We start from the raw sequence: 18,733 nt of genomic DNA, 5'->3' as shown, positions 1-18,733 counted from the left end.
ACGTCCAACGAGAGAGTTAGTTAGCACTTCGATGACAACGATCTCCCTTGATCCGATCCGATCTGATCTTAAATAGTCGACGGCGTTCGAACCCTGCTCCAATCACATTCAAATGTTTTCACAACGGTTGGCCAACGGTCACCTCACGCCGGCCAATCGTCCGTCGATCGCCGATTTCAAACTTAACGGTTCTTTCCAATGGAAGTTCCTAACGGCCGTTTCTAACAGCTTTTCCGTTATGGAAGTTCGTTATATTAAAACGGCGGAAATCGCACGCTTAGGCGATTCCAAACCCTACACCTCCGCGGCCAAGGATCAAACTGAGCTTAGCTCAAGCCTGTTTGATCCAACAACGACACACAGCAATTTTTCAAATGTCTGTTAGTGCGGACTGACCATTACCTCCGGTACAACCGAGCAAACTCGCTATAACCCACGCACAGAGAGGCCTTGCGATAGTGTAGGACCCCTTCGATCCCCGAGACCTATCCGCGCAGGTCTCCCTACAAGGAGGTCGTCCTCATCGCCATCGGCGCGTCATCCGGTTTTGTTGGTCACCGGATGTCGCCCGGCCCTTCTCATGGAATTTGGGTTTCTTACCGCGAGCTCGGTTGTGACCATTGTCCGTCGTTTTCCGGACCGGCGATATGCCTCTTTCCGGAATTAGCACGTGTGTGGGCTGTTTCGACTGGCCACTGGCCGCGCCTGTCATGGCCCGAGACCTCCGGGTCTTTTCACCGCTGTGATTTCCTTGAACCAGAGTGACGGTCGCCAAGATCACGTTCGCCTGTTGCCCAATCAATCTGGCCAAGTTGTCTGCGGAATGACACTCCTTCGTAGCATCCAGAGGCTCATCCCGAGTCGTATTCGGTAACCCTAGCAGCGGTTCGCTAGTTTCCCCGATCGCTCATCTTTGGTCATCGGCGTGCTGCGCCAACTGAGTCACGGGTTCCCGGCCGATATCTCCCAAGTCGAGTATTTCCCCGACGACACAATTTTGACCCTGAATCGTCCCAGCTACCCCATTCTTTACTGCTCTGACTTCTGGTTTCCCTTCATCAGCGTCCTCGCACTCCAGTTTCCTGTTCGTGGCAGGCCGTTTGCTTCGGCTATCCGATTCGCTACCAGAATATCTCCTCGCAATTGGGGTCGCGTCGCCTGCTTTATTTTGCTCGGGCTGCGCCCTCTGCTCACACTGGGCCGTGCGCTGCTGCTCTTGTGTCTGGTCAAGCAGTCCTATGACCATCCCCCGATTTTTGTCGTCGGGCGGCTCTCATTTAACCCCCTCGCTTGCTTCCACGAACATCCCTGCTACTGCACTTAATATACTCTGCTCTTCAGCTAATTCCTTTTTCCTCGCCTCGGAATCCGCTTTCTCTTTCGCTTCTACCAGCGCTCGGAAGTCCCTTTCTGTTAAGAGGGCGTCTGTTGCTCTCCCTAACCTATTGGTGATCGCACACGTCACTCGTGCCAATCCTGGCGTTTCTTTGCGTCCTTCCTCCCACAATCCAAGCGCTACTGACGCTAAGCCTGCCTCTACCTGGTGACCGAAGGCTCCCACTAACCGTGTCTTCCCCCTCGTTTCTGTCACCGCTGGTACCCTTGACTTCCTTAAAACTGAAATTTCGGCTCCCGAGTCGACTATAGCTAACAGGCAACTTCCGCCACAGGCCAACTTAACTCTGCGTAGCGAATCGTCCGCCTCCGGTTGGTCGTATGTTGTCACTCTTGCCACTAAACGTTTGTTCGGTCGGGATGGCTCAGTCCGGCTCGCTGGACCACTTCGGATTGGGGCAATCCCTCCTCCAGTGCCCCATTTTACCGCAAACGTGACAACTATTCCTTGTGTATTGCTTGGGCGCGCCCCGTGTCACGGGCTTCGATTCCCTTGAAGGTTCCCCTGTTGTTCCCGCTGCCGTTTCAATTCCCTGTCTAACGTTAGTTCGCCGCCCGTCGCTTCCGCAAATTTCTCTATATGCTTAGCTAAAAACGCGGGTTTGCTCCACCCGTTCCCTTCTTGCAATATGACGTATTTCCTGGCCTCGGGGGGCAATAGCATCTTTAGGTGGTCTGCCACAGTCAGTTCTACAAGGTCCTCTACCGTCCGCACCTCCCTACTGTCTACGTAGTAACCATATAAATCCTTCAGGCACAACGCAAACTGCAGCCACGTTTTTTCTGGGCAGCGCGCTGCCCACCTAAACCCCTTTAAGTATTCCGCGGGGGAGAGCCTCAGCTCCTCAAGGATGAATTCCTACAAAGAAGGGTAATGTTTAATTTTCTCTGCTGGCAATCTAGCCAGCGATGCTTTACACTTCTTGGACAATGCGCCCATTATTATCTGCCCCTGTGCCTCTGCCAGAACCTCGTAAGTCTCTAAGATTACCTCTACCAAGCGGAACCACGAAGGTACTGCCTCTTCTTCCTCTGGCATCTTCGGTAGAGCCTCCCTTACTCTACGGGCGTAATCGTCAAAACTCGCTTTGCCGAGATTGTCTTCACTATTCTGGGACCCGTGTGCTAACCTATCCCATTGTAACTGTATTTCTGCCCTTCTTGTCGCTTCTGCCTCTGCTTTTGCTTAGCTCGCCGCCTCGATTTCTGCTCTTCTCGTCGCTTCTGCATTTGCCTTTTCTTTGCTTGCCACCTCGATTTCTGCTCTTCTGGTCTCTTCTTTCGCGAGCTCGAGCCGTATCTTAAGCGCTTCGAAGTCATCTCCCGGTCCGCTTGTCCTACGCGATGTCCCCGGCTCGTCATCCTCCCAGTCCCTTGCCTCTAGCTGCCGCGATTTCGCGCGTCTAGATATCTCTGTGTGCTAGAGAGAAACAATTAATTTACCTAGGTCTAATTGCTGGTGATGCTCTGTACGTCTGCTTCTCTGTTATAGCTCAGTTCTTCCGATTCTTTGGAGCGTAATCCAGGACAATTCGACGTAATCCACCGTAAATCCAAGGTATCCTGTCGAGACTGCGCCAGTAATGTTCAAAATAACCACTCAGTCGGTTTCACGAAACACAAAGTTTATATTTACAATATAAATGTACAGTACAAAATACAACAAAATTAGAGTCACAATTAAATATGCACAAACACTAATCCAACGACAACCGACTATTCCCATACACGTTCGTCGAAAGAACTCCTTACGAACAAACAGACCTGTAATTACAAAACCTCCGAGTCAGGGACAAGTTCGTACTAAAACACTAGGGTTTACTTTATCCGGATTTCCATGGCATCCAACGAGAGAGTTAGTTAGCACTTCGATGACAACGATCTCCCTTGATCCGATCCGATCCGATCTTAAATAGTCGACGGCGTTCGAACCCTGCTCCAATCACATTCGAATGTTTTCACAATGGTCGGCCAACGGTCACCTCACGTCGGCCAATTGTCTGTCGATCGCCGATTTGAAACTTAACGGTTCTTACCAATGGAAGTTCTTAACGGCCGTTTCTAACGGCTTTTTTGTTATGGAAGTTCGTTATATTAAAACAGGGCAGAAATCGCACGCTTAGGCGATTCCAAACCCTATACTAAAATTTGAAATATTTACATTAAATAGTGAAAATACATACGGACTGTTTATATATATATCAGAAACAGAACTGTGTCAAATTACTCTGTTTTCAATTAATTTGGACTGTAATTGGTATTCCTCGAAATAAACTAAAAACATCTTGATATTAGAAGCAAAATTTTTTATCTTCTTATGAACATTGAATTCACATAAATCAGTAAGAAAATTAACCTCTTAAAAATGAGCGATGTATATATACGTCAAGGGCGATTGTGTGGCAGTGGTGAGCAACGTATATATCTGCAAAAAATTCATATAAAATACCTGGACCATTTCGTGAAGTTGTACAATTTTCACAAGTAGTTAAATTGTCCAACTTTGTTTTGGAGTAGCCTTTAGCTCTCGAGAAATTATAATAAAAGATAGAAAATTAAAATGAACATGAAATTTTAGACGGCCATCTATCGACATAAATCGAATTAAAACCTCCCGCCATTATCTGATTAATTAACCACTCAGCTGTGCACTCCATAATCTAAAACAACACCACTGTCGAGTAGACGTTTTGTGATTTTCAACCCTTCTGCTCCTTTCACACTATAAAAAAAATTTTTGTCATTCCACCCTTTATTTCCATTGAAAAATAATATTTATTTCAATTGAAAAAAGTGTTTTTCCGAATTTTTTCAATTTTTCCAAATTGGTTCTTAAATGGCACTTTTCCTCTGAATAGCCAACTTTACAGGGGCTTATAGGGGCAACGAGTGGCTATTCTGCAAGAGTGGCTGTCATGCGGAAAAGCTGCCATTCGTAGGTTAGCTTTAACCATAATTTAAAAACGAAAAAAAACATGATAGAACTTAAAAATAAATTCATTGATATAAAGACATATTTTAAATTATTATAAGTAATGAGAAAAATATAAAATAATTATAAAATACAATGTTATACAATCAAACATGAATATACTGTGTATATGTACTGAATATAAAAAACAGTAATTAAATACATTTCTAAAAACTTTAGTATAGATATTTATTTTATTGTGTGTTATTTAAAAACTTATTATTTTTCATGTAACACAAAACTGGCAAACTGATATTTGACACCTGCTGCAGTACAGATACACAGGTAGATGACCTTGAGAACATCTGATTGTAAACTTCTGCGGGTTGTTCCAAACAATGCCTGAGGGGGATTACGCTTTGCTACACATGTCTGAACTAGTTACTGTAAATACGCGAGCATTTTTCGTTATTTTATAATAATTTTTATATTATTGTCATCTTATTTCTTATATTATATGCTAAGCTTAACCTCACATTGGTTTTTGTGATTTACAGGAAAAACACCCACAAAAAATTAAAAAAAATTTAATACACCAATTTATAAAATACATTTCTAAAAAATTTTAGTATAAAACTTTATTTCCTTTATTACGTATTATTTAGTAACGAATTTTCTGTCAGATAACAAAAAATCGCAACGGATCACATGACACGCACCACAGTTCGGTGAAATAAGCTAACGTCCTTGAAAACAGCTGGTTGTCGAAGTTGCCGGGTTATTTCCAAGAAAGTTTCAGGGAAAGACCAATTTATAGCCAAATGTTCATTAGTTACCATAAACACTCAAATACATCATAAAATGTTTGATCATGTATACTTTTTCAATAGGTAGGAAACGCGAAAATGGTCCAAAATATAAACTTTTATTGGATGTATAATTTCCAAATTTCCTGAGGTCATAAACAACATTTAATATAATGTATAATAAGCTTTGTCCGAGTTATCTTGTCCATAGGAAGAATAGAAACGATTTTTGAAAATTGGACAACAATAGTCGTCAATGGGCTACAGAATTACGTAACGCTTGACAACAATAGCCATGAATAAGCGTTAAGGGGTAGTGGTTTTTTAATTTGCGATATTACGCTTAAAAATTGTTGTAGATATGATCTGTTTTTGGTTTATTATCACATCTATATTACAGTTTAAGATTGTTAACTTTAAAATGTTATGAATTTTTAAAAAAATTAATAAAATTTAAAATTTTAAAATATTTTAGAAAATCGTTTTTTTTTTATAAATAATCCATTAATTTGTTATATACGTTATTCAGATATGACTATTTTTTGTCAAATAAAAGAACTGCAGCTTTCTAAATTGACGTAGAGAAATAATACTGCCTATAGATTATAACGCGGATCGGCGTGGGGGGTGGTGGCCTTTATAAATCTAGGTTAATACACTTTTAGTATTAATGATGTGTATTTGATTCTATTTATACGTTATTTGCACTATTGTACTAAAAGAAAACTATAATAAGCGATTATTACTTTATTATATTAACGACTATACATATATTTCTTATGTATTACGGAAGTACCACGATAATCGGAAGTACAGTAGAGAGTCCTTAATCGGAACCCCGGTAATCGGAATCGCCGGTAAATGGAACGATTTTCAGTCAGACTGTGTCATGCCGAATCGAACGTTTTTGATACTAGATTTACTTCTAAAGTATAATTTTCATGTTTTTATATTTTTCAATATATTTATTTTGTTAGTACAAAATGAAGAAATAATTTCTAACGATACAATAGCCTCGATTATTATTATAAAAATTTTCGTTAGGCTTAAAATCGACGAAAATTCAACACGAAGCGACACGCAACGGAGAAAAATTTGAACATCGGATAGGTTAATGTACATTTTTCGTACATAATCGGTAATCAGAACAAATCACTAATTTGAACAACTCCAGTCCCCAATTGATTCCGATTAACGACTCTATACTGTACTTTGTTTGTTGAAAGATTTATGGCTGAATGGTTAAAATAACATGCTTATTTGTCAAATAGGGTAAATATACATAAAAATTTATTGAATTCAAGCTAAAAATAGATAAGAATAATGATTAATAATTGTTTGTTTACGTTTGTAGCTGACAATGTAACTCTGAGTTGGTATAACTTTTTCCAAGAAAGTTCCCAGCCCACAAACCCAAGTCGATGCTTATCCGTTAAAAAATAGTCATATAGCTACAATATACCAATTAGAGCCCAACAGGCATGCTAACTAAGATTTTATTGTCAAATGAACAAAAGAAGGGTCTCCCATAGACCTAACATTGAAAGAAGGAGTTTTCTGTTTAAATTTAAAAATAAGGGGTGGTAACAAATATCTTATTCGTTGAAACAAACTAAGTCTATGAAGATAAAACCCAATCAGTGCTTCAATCACCCCCAACTAGTTAATTACAAACAAATTGACAGTTACTTCAATTGGAGTACTGCGCAACTGACAGGTTAAAAATATTAATATTCCTAATTGGCTCGAGTCAGAAAAAAGTAGATGTGACTTTTGTAAATCACGATTTGCTATCGTGAGTGCTCTGATTCAACCTCAAAAAGCAACAGCCTACGTCATCAGTCTAACGGTCTCTGTCTGACCTACTTTTTGTGAAATCAACATTTTAGAGTAAAACGTAGTAAGACTTTCTAATTTATTGTAAAACACTCTTCTATAATATTCGTGGTAGTTTCTAAAACTTAAATTTCAATTTAATAAGTATAATTTAGCTCAGAAACATTAAAAATGCATCATTAAATAAGAGAATTACATAAAACTTTATTTTCTGGTATAATACAATTTACAAAATCAAAAATTTGTATATTGCAATATTACTAAAAACTAGATCGAAACATACAAAGTAAACTAATTTCCTTAAATTCAGTTCATTATACAACTGTCAATACCCTTGCCTTCCTCAGTTTCGTCAAACAAAACTCGATAAAACTTCAATCAATCCTATAAATATTTAGGCGCCATTACTATTCCAATGATACATTATTATATCAAGCTGAATGATACATAATTTGTAACTGTGATTACAAATATAACTGAAAAATATTATCGATATAAACACTAGGCTATACTTATAAAATCAATATTCTTAAAGTATAAATTTTTCTAACATTTCTGATCGAGTAATACGTAATAATACTTTTATCTATTCGTCTTGCCATATTCTACTTTCTGTATCCACATCCATTTCATTCCATCTAATTACACTTGAAATGTAAAAAATTTGACAACAAATTAATATGCTAATAAAGGGACTACTTGCTAATTGAACTTTGTATTTTTCTTCGATGTAGTTCTACGTTATAGCACTAAATTGGTAGACATGTCTAAATAACACGCTTATAAACACTAAAAAACATAAATGTTTCGAAACTAGAACTAGATAATTATATGCACAAATAAATTAGTAGTCGAATAATACATGCTTCCACTTATATCCAAGTATTATATCCAAAGATCTGTTCTCGCTAATTGTTAAAAATAGATTATTTTCAACTTCACTTTCTGAATTTAGAACTAATTCACAGTAAACTTTACGCCTTAAAATACCATTAAAATCAATGCAAAATATATCGATTCACGTAATAAAAATTTATCGCAGTGAACTTCGAAAGATAATGAAAATATACAAACACCAATCCACACTCTACGAAATCTGGCGGAAACTGATCATATACAATCAGAGTTGCTAGATTTAAATTTTAAAAAAGAGCCAACTAAGGTAAATAAAGCCAGAACAAAGCCAAAATTTATTATATATCTTATATACATTATACGTTAAATATACTTGAAAGCTATTTTAGTATATTAACACTTCTTCCTCAAAAAGCATATCTTCTTGATTAAGAGAAGAAATTGAATCAGAGGAATACAGATTCTCAGAAGTAAAATACTGTAACTTTTATGTAAAGGGACAAATTTTTTGAACGATATATTTGAGAACAAAAGTTGTGTCTTAATTTTAATAATTCCATCTAGAAGAGAAAGTTTCATTCTATTCCTTGCCTTATTCTTAAAGTTAGTTAAAAAGTGAAAACACCCTCTCTTCTGTAGCATTGCTAATGGGTGTTATTAGGCAATTGAGGGCATAAGTCGCCAGTTCTTTGAATCGGGGATTTTGTAATATTTTTTGCCAAAAATGCTCATTTTCATTAGGTATTCCACATTCCTTAAATTGATCTTCGTCCATCCAATTGACGAAAAGCTAATTTTCTGTATTGCTATTCAATCATATTAAGATTGTCTTATGCAAAATTCAAAACTGGCAATTCAGAAAACTTTGGTCGTAAAGCTTGGCTTAAAATTATATTTCGACTTAATTGCGCTAGATCTTGAAATAAATTTCTTGCCGATGGAAGTCTTTGTTGAACTTGATTTAAAGCTTCTTCTAACATTTGTAAACATCTTTCTTTGATAGTTAGAACTTTTTGCTTGATTTTTTCATCATTATTATTTATTTGCCGATATTTATCACCTTCATTCAAAAATTTCATTCCAAAATCAACTTTACAAATACTTTTCTTATAATTACCATCGTAAAGTCTACTTTTTAAACATTTGTAGTGCAAAAATAAATTTTCATGCAACTGATAAGGACTTTTATTTTGTTGAAAAAGGCCATTTAACCTTTCAAATTCTTGAACTATTGGAGTTGCAAAATGGAAATAGAGATAATTAATTCTGATCCAAGAACATTTCTTTTATCATTCAGATCATTTCGTCTGATCCACGATCAAGATCATTTCTTTTATCATCAGGATTGCCAGATTGGCGTCAAAAAAGCCAATCTGACAATCCTGTATACAAGGAGTGGCAAACTTTTGTGAACATAAGATCTACTTTTTATCGTAAAAATGTGTCGCGATTGACTTGTTGTCATAGGCATAGTCTAAGTGGGTAGGGGGAAGTGTAAAATACATACTATGTTTATACACTGTCAGTACAAACTGCACTGCTTATGAGTCAAACATAACTGCATGCGTACAGTTGCGTTCGGTTACAAATATAATACATTAAGTCAAGTCATCGCGAGCAATCGACCGAAGTCGGCATGGCGATCGACTTGTCGGCCACCCCTGCTGTATCCAAAAGACAAAATGAAAATGCTCTTGTCCTGTGTCATCACGTGACGAAAAAATTTCTGAATAAACGCTAAATGGTTTAAAGAATTCTTTCACGAAGCCCGTTGAATTCAATTAATAAACAGTAACTAAATCTGTTTAATAAAGATTAATAATTTACTATTATAATTATGCAAATTCGATATAAAAAATATCATTGTGCAAAATCTCTTGTGAATTATCAGATGACTGTTACATAAACATGACATTGAAGCTTTTCTGCAAAACAAAAAAATTTTATATAATTATTTTACTAATCCAGTCAAATTTAAATAATATAAAATGTCTAGATCTGTTTAATAAAAATTTGTAATATACTATCACTAATTTGCAAATTACATATGACAAAGATCACTGTAAGAAATCTGCCACAAAGTTAATCATGTGACCAAAAGCTAACACTAACAAATATGAAAAAATTTGTTTAAAATTTAATTTTTCAGCTTACATAAACTACAATAAATGATTATTTCTTCAAAATAAATCGATATACAATCAAATCTGTTTTTGTGCGGTGGACAGGGACTGCATGAAAGAAAACAAAAGAAAATTGCACGAAAATTCACGAGTGGCTATAAAAATTAGTTTTCGCTACACAATTTAAAAAATATTTTTTTATGCAGTGAATATGGACCGCATAAAAAAGACTCACATAGAAAATAACTCAAAACCATACGAAATAACTAGGAATTGCTTTTTTTACTCCTTGGGCCTTTTTGTGCAATCCTAATGCGAAAAAATACTCTAAGAATTTTATTTTTTATATTAATTAATTATTTCCACTTAAATACGAATCTAACATTAAAAAGTTAAAAATAATCGTTAAATAATGATTTTATTTGATAAATATAGCTGCAGGAAGTGTTATTTCATTTAACAAGGCGTAAAATTTCACACCTGCAGTGTAAAGCTGAAGGAGAGCTAACTTATTGCATCTGTTCAAATATAACATAATATTTATGATTTTTATGCTATTCAAATAAGAGGGGACCGAGAAAAAACGTATGAAAAAAATTTTACTGAATAAAAACAATGACATCAGCAGGTTTTTGATGTTTTCAATGACATCAGCAGGTTTTTGAAAAAACCTGCTGATGTCATTAAAAACATTCAATAGAGTTTTAAAAAATTTTACAGGAGTCAATTAAGTTCCAATTTGAATGAAATTTTCATATACCTCACAAAAAAAATCGCACAAAACAAATTGCACAAATAAAAATCGCACAGAAAAACACCGCAAAAAAACAGATTAGACTGTACACGAATAAATAATAACTATTTAATAATGCATTTATCTGTTTTAAGTTGATACAGTGAAACCTCTCTTAACAAGCATAATTCTTTCTAGAGAATTACTTGTAATGCGAGAAACTTGTTTTGCAAAAAAATTTTCCCATAAAAATTAATGTGAAATATGATCATGTGTTCCACGCAGAAAAAATTCTCAAATGTTTTATGTATAACGTTTATTTAAAAACATTGTACAATGTACACTGTTAAGAAGCGTCTTTCATCATCTTTTCATTTAGCGCAAAATGAACCATCCCGGAAAGAGAATTCGATTTGCAAAACAAAAAAAATCACAGCTAATATGTTCGATAAACACTCCAAACGATATGCCAAATTCTTGGCTTACGTAAAGGCTATAATTAAATATTAGAAATTAATTAATTTGACTAGAGGTAGGCAGTTATGTTTCCATATTGTATTAAATTTAATAATTATAAATAGTTAATTTTTAATTTAGACGTTGCTAAAGTGTATTTTAGAATCGGTCATTAAATTTAATGACCCGAGAAATAGGCATATCGTTTGGTGTATTTATTATATAACGAGCTACAATTGTTGATGTTTATAAATAATATGCGTGAGCACAAGTTTGGAAAAATATGTGACCACAAGCCACACTAAAATGCTAGGGGAACGAGTGCAAAACACAAACTGATGGAGCATGCGCACAATTCGGGGACTTTTCCTGTTGTCACTCGTTATGCGAAATATCACTTGTTAATCAAGTCAAATTTTTACAATTTGTTTCGCACGTTATGCGAAATACTCGTTGAGCGAAGTACTTGTTAAGCGAGGTTCCATTGATTGTATAAATTAAGCCATTTAACTTGTGTGGCTTTTATAATTTAGAGTTTCCGAGTATTTTACTGTGAAATTCAATTTAGTAAACAGAAACAAAGATAAGCTATTAAATATAAACAGCACAATACAATAATTTTTACGAAAATCGAGCGTAAATACAGAAAAAACGGATTATATGAAAGATGGGACAAACAAGCTTACATTCCCAGAACAAAGCTTATAATTTAGTCATTTTCAGCCTGTTCCTACTTCGACTGTTTTATGTTGGTAAAAAGTTAATAATTTAAGATAAAAGTACATCTTCTTAGTGAAGAAAGATAAAAGTATAGAAATATAATATTCACACACAAAAATATTTACGTATGTCAATATTAAAACTTTGAAATGAATTATAGAATGTCCTCGATAGCATATCGTGTGATTGTCTGTTTCTTGTCTTATTTTGTTTTTCTACGTGAAAATAAGATATTTTTTATAACTATTGATTATATAAACATTTTGTTTTTGTATATATTACTTTCAATTACAGCTGCAAATTTTAACATAAAGCATGTGACAAAGTATTATTATATCCATTATTACTTTATTCTGAATACACGTGAGACCCATGACAATATATATTAACCTACTCTAAGTATTATTATTTTATTTAAAAGTCATTTTAAACGTCATTATTACATGAAATTATGAAATGGAATGTTCCAAGTATAAGAGTAAGAGGGAGGGAAGAAAAGTCATGCATGGGAAAAAAATGTGCTTTTATCAAAAATATAATTAAATTTAATTATATTTACGTGAAATATCGACAAATTTCTTCTGTAGAAATGTTTCTTGATAAAATTAATTATGTATATGAATAAAATTTTCAATAATACATTAGTTACAATGACTGACTATCTCTTTTTATCCTTTCTGCAGTATGTCTTATTTATTAAACATAGTTTCCTAAATAATAGCATAATAATATGTATAAAAACTACAAATTCAGTTAATTTGTAAACGCAGGTACTCTCATATAAAAAGCATACTGTACACTACTCTCTGCATATTGAAGTCAGTTATTCGCGATCGAATTTTTTCAAATAAACCTATTTAATCCATAATTTATTTGACAGAAAGAAATTGTTTATGGCCTGTACTTCATACATTTAACGTTTTTCACATGATATTGTTTCAAATACCGAAAAAATATACATTTATAATTTCGACATACATGAATACTTTTGTGTGTGTGAATATTATATTTCCATACTTTTATTTTTATTCACTAAGAACATCTTAAAACATTAACTTTTTAGCAACATAAAACAGTCGATGTAGGAACAGGCTGAAAATGACAACGAATTATAAGCTTTGTTCTGGGAATGTATGCTTGTTTGTCCCATCTTTGATATTATTCGTATTTTTCTGTATTTACACTCAGTTTACCTAAAAATTATTGTATTGTGCTGTTTATATTTAATAGCTTATCTTTGTTTCTGTTTACTAAATTGAATTTCACAGTAAAATACTTGGAAACGCTAAATAATAAAACCCACACAAATTAAATAACTTAATTTTTACAATATCAACTTAAAATAGATAACAGCATTATTAAATAATTATTATTTATACGTGTATATTGACTCCTTTCGAAGAAATAATGATTTATTTAAGCTGAAAAATTAAATTTTAAACATATTTCTTCATATTTCTTGATGTTAGCTTTGTTCACGTGATCAACTTGGCAGCAGATTTTTTACAGTGACCTTTGGCATATGTAATTTGCATATTAGTGATAGTACATTACAAATTTTTATTAAACAGATCTAGACAATTTATATTACTTAAATTTGACTGGATTAGTAAAATAATTATATAAATTTTTTTTTCTGTTTTGCAGAAAAGCTTCAATGCATGTTTATGTAACAGTCATCTGATAATTCACAGATTTTGCACAATGATATTTTTTATATCTAATTAGCATAATTATAATGGTAAATTATTAATCTTCATTAAACAGATTTAGTTACTGTTTATTAATTGAATTCATCGGGTTTCATGAAAGAATTTTTTAAAACTTTTGACTTTATGAAATTTTTCACAGGTGCATCCTATATGAATCAGTTGGCAGCAGATTTTTGTAGTGCGGATTGGCGTTTCTGTGTTTCTGGTTTTTTTTCGAAGTTCACTGCAATAAATGTTTACTACATGGATCTATACATTTTGCGTTGTTTCTAACAAATAGAAGGTGGAAATCTTACTGAGAATTCAAAATTTGTTTTTCAGAATATGCTACTTTACAGAAAGAAAAGTTGGAAAATAATTAATTATTGACAATTAGAAAGAACTGATCTTTGTTTGGATATAAATAAACGCATTTATTATAGGTTTACTAATTTATTTGTATATATAATTATCTAGTTCTAATTTCGAAACATTATGTTTTTTAGTATTTATAAGCGTGTTATTTAGACATGTCTACCAATTTAGTGATAAAACGTAGAACTAAGTGAAAGACCGATTGGAGATTTCTAAAAGAATTTATACTTTAACAATGTGTTTCGATTATTATGGTTAGTGTTCATGTGTATCGTTGTACTGTAAATTACTTCATTTTACTATGTTAGAGAAAGTAAGTCACACATTGAATTGTTGATGTAGACTGTTCGCTTTTTCAGAGTTAAGCGGACCCTCTCGGTGAAGTGTGTTTTAGGGAAGTTATGCTTTTTTTCTGATGCATGCCAATCATAAATACTGTTTTTAAAATGAAATATCGGTCAATTACGATAACATATGTAATGAATTTGAAGATAAATATAAAAATATTTCTACATCTTTTTTTGTTTTTTTGTTTCTTATAGTTTAATTTATTTAAATTCATTATATGTAAAGTAAGTTTATTTAGTAAATGGTAATATTTTAAACCGCTTTACTATTTCAGTGTAAATTTGAACAATGAATTTTAGAATTTTAAATAAAAGATATACTGAAAATTTCTTTTATTTGCAATGATTATGTCACTTTTACAGAAAGTAGAACACGAGACGACCTTCATCCACATTTCAGTCTGGGCGGCAAGGCCAGAACGAAGGGGGTAAAAAGAGAGAAAAGATCGTAGAGCACGATTTTTCTCTTTTTTTAATTGTAAACAGTCAGCATCAAACCAAGACTTCACAAACTTTCTTGAACAATCGTACTTGACATACATGTTACTTTGAACTACAGATTAAGGAATCAGATCAACAAAGGACGAATAAAAAGAAAAAGAATCCAAAAAGAAACCACTTTTAAAATGTGCATATCGCTTAGTGACATTATACAAATACTTGTCCAAACTCGAAGGTCTCCACGCATAACGACAAATTTCAATAGGCGATTCCTTACGAAGTGAAAGAGAATCAAACTCGAAAGCAATAGAAACTGGGAGATGATTGGAATCAAATTTATTCAAAACCTTAAAGTCCACTATGCTATCAACTAGTTCAGAGTTTGTAGCTATCAACTCAATAACTGATACACCCAAAAATGAAATAAACGTAAAATTCGCAGGGAAGTCAGTAACGAAACGACCATTTAAGAGAATCAAACCAAAAGATTTGACTAAGTTCAAAAAATTCCTTCCCCTATTGTCAAAGATCATATTTTTGGACTCTCTAAGGTTATAAAAATTTAGATTAGAACCTGTATATAACGTATCTGTTTCAGAAGCAATTTTAGCATTAGAATCACCAAGAATCAAAATATCATCATAGTCTTTAAAATCAAGCATCAATCTATCAAGGTACTCAATCAATAAATCATGTTTATTGATAGAAATATAAACAAGACGATTAAAAGTCTAGAACGATCATTAAACAAAAGTTTATCGAATGTAAGTTTAGCGATGATAAAATTATCGGAGAGATGACAAATTTCTAACTTACCAAGTTTCCGAGAAACTACTAAGAACAAATTACCAGATGATCTTCCAGGTCCCCTGGATTTATGAGCTAAAGATTCAGTAAAATAAAACTGAAAATCTAACGATGAAAGAAGGGTTTTCAACGAAGATGTCATTCATGATTCTTTTATACAGATAATATATGAAAAGAGGAAATCAACAAAACTCTTATCAGAAAAATTAGTAAATAATAAACCTGGCTATTCCAAGATAATGCCTTTAACGTAAAAAAATCCTCAGAGCACGGAATAACAGGTAAAGTTTCAATTTTCGTCCATTCGACAATACGGCGACTTCCCTGGTGATAAAAAAGGTTCAATTTTCATTAGCTTGTTATTCAGTAGGTCAAACGTAAAGTCATCTCCACCAATTGTTAAACAATCAGCTATCATGAATGCAGATTTACCTGTCGCCTCAGCCTCTCGGTAAAAAGGAACGAGATTTCTTTTCCTAATTCTCGATCTCCAATGAATATCGTCAAAAAACTTTAACCTAGAACACTTTTCCCTTATTCGAATGTTATGTACGTTTCGGTAAATGAGTTTTTTTTAATCGGAGATAGCGTTAAGTTCAGCCACCACCAAATTATTTTTGAAAACTATTTTTAGATCTTTTACTAAAACAGAGTCACCATTGGGTTTTTTAACAGATGGGAAAATGTCGGAAACCAAAGACAGAACTTCAGATGAATTTCCCTCTAATCCGGCGACAACAATATTATTTCTCTGACGTTCATTAGACAATGAGTCCAAGAGATATAAAAAATAGGAAGTCGAAGTAGTAGAAGGAACATTTAAATTAGAAAATTCTTCTATCTTCTCCACATTGAGGAGACATTGTTCAAAGCCTTTATGCAAATTTGCCAGCCATTCAAATTTAGTGGCTAAATCTTCGAGTTTAGTCAAAATGGTATCAAATTTCTCCTCCAAAAAAGAAGATAAATTGTGAGGTAAATTAGTAGATGACGCCAGTGGGGAAAAAAAAAGATTCGAGTCGTTGGGATTTTAGATTTGGTTCGCTAGGAGATCTTTGTCTTTTACCAACAGACGATATGGACGACTTCCTAGGAGGGCGGGGAGGAGTGCGAGACATCGGGCCAGGGTTAGATTCGATGCCTCCAATTAGTAATAAAGTACGTAGTAATAAATATGTGAAATCGCGGACTTTAATTAATTAATAAAGTAATAATTTTATTAATTTAATATTTTCAAAGGAAATAATATTTGTTAAACTTTGATAAATTCTTATCTACAAAGAAAGTTTCCGACACGAACTTCCTTGATGATGTAATAGGAGAACTTAGTAAATATATTCACTGTGGGTTTGTTAAGGATAAATATACTAAGTTAGAGAAATTGGATTATACCAAATGGATCAGCATTTATCATAGATTTTGGTGAATCTATGGATGGAGTATAAATTGATATAGAGATAGAGAAAATCTTAAATTAGTAAAATGAAAGTATTATGTCAGGATTCACTTCAACGGAAATCAACTTCCTCTTTTGGCAGAAGTGAGGATGATTCACATAAAACAAGTCTTGAGCAGCTGCAAGAACTTTATAAAAAGGAGCCGTTTTAGCGCCAAAATGCGCAGTCCCAAGGAGGAGGTAGCCATACTCATCGAATTAGGCGCAGTTCCTGGGAGATCAAGTCGACACCAGAATGAGCCATACAATTTAGGCGCCGTCCATAGATGGATCCAAGCCATACTTATCGAATTTGGCAGAGTCCTGCGCCATACAGTAATTAGGCATAATACGAAAGCCATGCAAGTTATAGTTATTGAACATTATCAGTATGTTTATTTGTGAATGTGAAGATCCAGTCTTAAGAATACAACCAGTTAAAGAATCTGATGAGGTATTATTCGTTTAGATCTCTGTAAACTCTCTCTCCACGCATCAGTTCAGGTAGAGCGCGAAATAGGATATTTTTAGATCCATATTCCTAGTTTATTTCCATACGATTTGTTATCATGTTTATTGGAATTTAGTTGTTTGATTCTATTATGTATATTTTGTAATTATTTAGATATAGTCTAAATCAGCGGTTCCCAACCTTTTTTTGACCAGGGACCACTTTGATTTCATTGTTGTTAGCAGGGACCACAAGGTTTAAAAAAATAAACTATGTCAACCTAAAAATAAACTTTAATCAAAACTTTTAACATAAGTAATCGTTAAACTCAAGAGTAACATGCTTTAACAATACTATTATAAGAGAAAACAACATTTTTAGTAAAAATTAAATTCAGTTTGTATCAATGTAGGAATAATAATTTAAAATGAATAAATGTTTTAAATCTTTCGCGGACCATATTTTAGCTCCTGCGAACCGCTGGTGTTCTGCGGGCCACTGGTTGGGAACCGCTGGTCTAAATAAATATGATCTTTGTTTAATTATATATTGGACTTAGATTTTATTCGATATCGCTCACGCGGGTCGATTATTTACACGTGGTTATCCGCGTATAATAAATGCGATAACCTGGTGTCGGGACTTGACAAAAGGGGAAAGTCCATTTTGCGATCAACAATCTCCGATCTTTTAAATATAAAGCTCTCCAACCACTCGGAGCCGAAAGGTAACCATCTCCTAAATTCGGAATGACAAATCGAGAAACCGTTTTTACAAACAGTGTCCTGTAAGTGGCGTAGTGTTTGATAATTTCGTATCCCTTCGCCCGGGCGAATCTCACAAATATACACCAAAAACTTTAGTAAAACTGAAGTAAAAAAAGCACACAAATTTTAATGTAAATCATATCCAGAACGCTAGAGTTCCTTAATGACAGCTCACTCAAAAACTCTCCAACACTGACGAACGTCGCGAGCCTCCCCTTCGGTAAAACGTATTATATTTATAAGGATAGAAGCGGGCGTACACATAGGATGAACTATTTTGATACACCTCGTGGAAGATTTATATGTACACCACGAGGAAGATTTTTGCATATTGATCGATAATTTTTCTATTTTTATTTTATTTTGAGCAGTCCACATCTGGCCCTCCCAAAATATTCATATAATTTTTTTTACTTTTACATGTTATAAACGTTTTTGAGTAATTAGTCTAAATCTATCATTCACATTTTGATGAGCTGGAAGGTTTTTGAGCCTGTGAATAAGGGTTGTTTTTTATTTTTCTTATTTTTGACTGATTTTTGGGAAATTTTGAGTGATTCTGTTGGATTTTGTTTGAAAATTGG

General features: G+C 34.0%; 1 protein-coding gene across 1 annotated transcript in view; it reads left to right on the top strand.

Moving 5' to 3' along the window:
* Window positions 1–16,483: 16,483 nt before the first annotated feature.
* The window catches only part of LOC136987491 (hemocytin-like), a 103,313-nt gene continuing 101,063 nt past the window's right edge, over window positions 16,484–18,733 (top strand). The window contains exons 1-3 of the mRNA XM_067285224.1: window positions 16,484–16,654; window positions 16,779–16,918; window positions 16,997–17,320. Of these exons, the coding sequence (XP_067141325.1) occupies window positions 16,484–16,654; window positions 16,779–16,918; window positions 16,997–17,320 (635 nt within the window). The remainder of the gene's footprint in view (window positions 16,655–16,778; window positions 16,919–16,996; window positions 17,321–18,733) is intronic.

Source organism: Centruroides vittatus, unplaced genomic scaffold (assembly GCF_030686945.1).
Source record: "Centruroides vittatus isolate TY-2023 unplaced genomic scaffold, ASM3068694v2 scaffold_2342, whole genome shotgun sequence".
NCBI lineage: Eukaryota > Metazoa > Arthropoda > Arachnida > Scorpiones > Buthidae > Centruroides > Centruroides vittatus.
The sequence above is the reverse complement of the archived record's forward strand: the minus strand, read 5'-3'. Positions and strand labels throughout refer to the sequence as shown.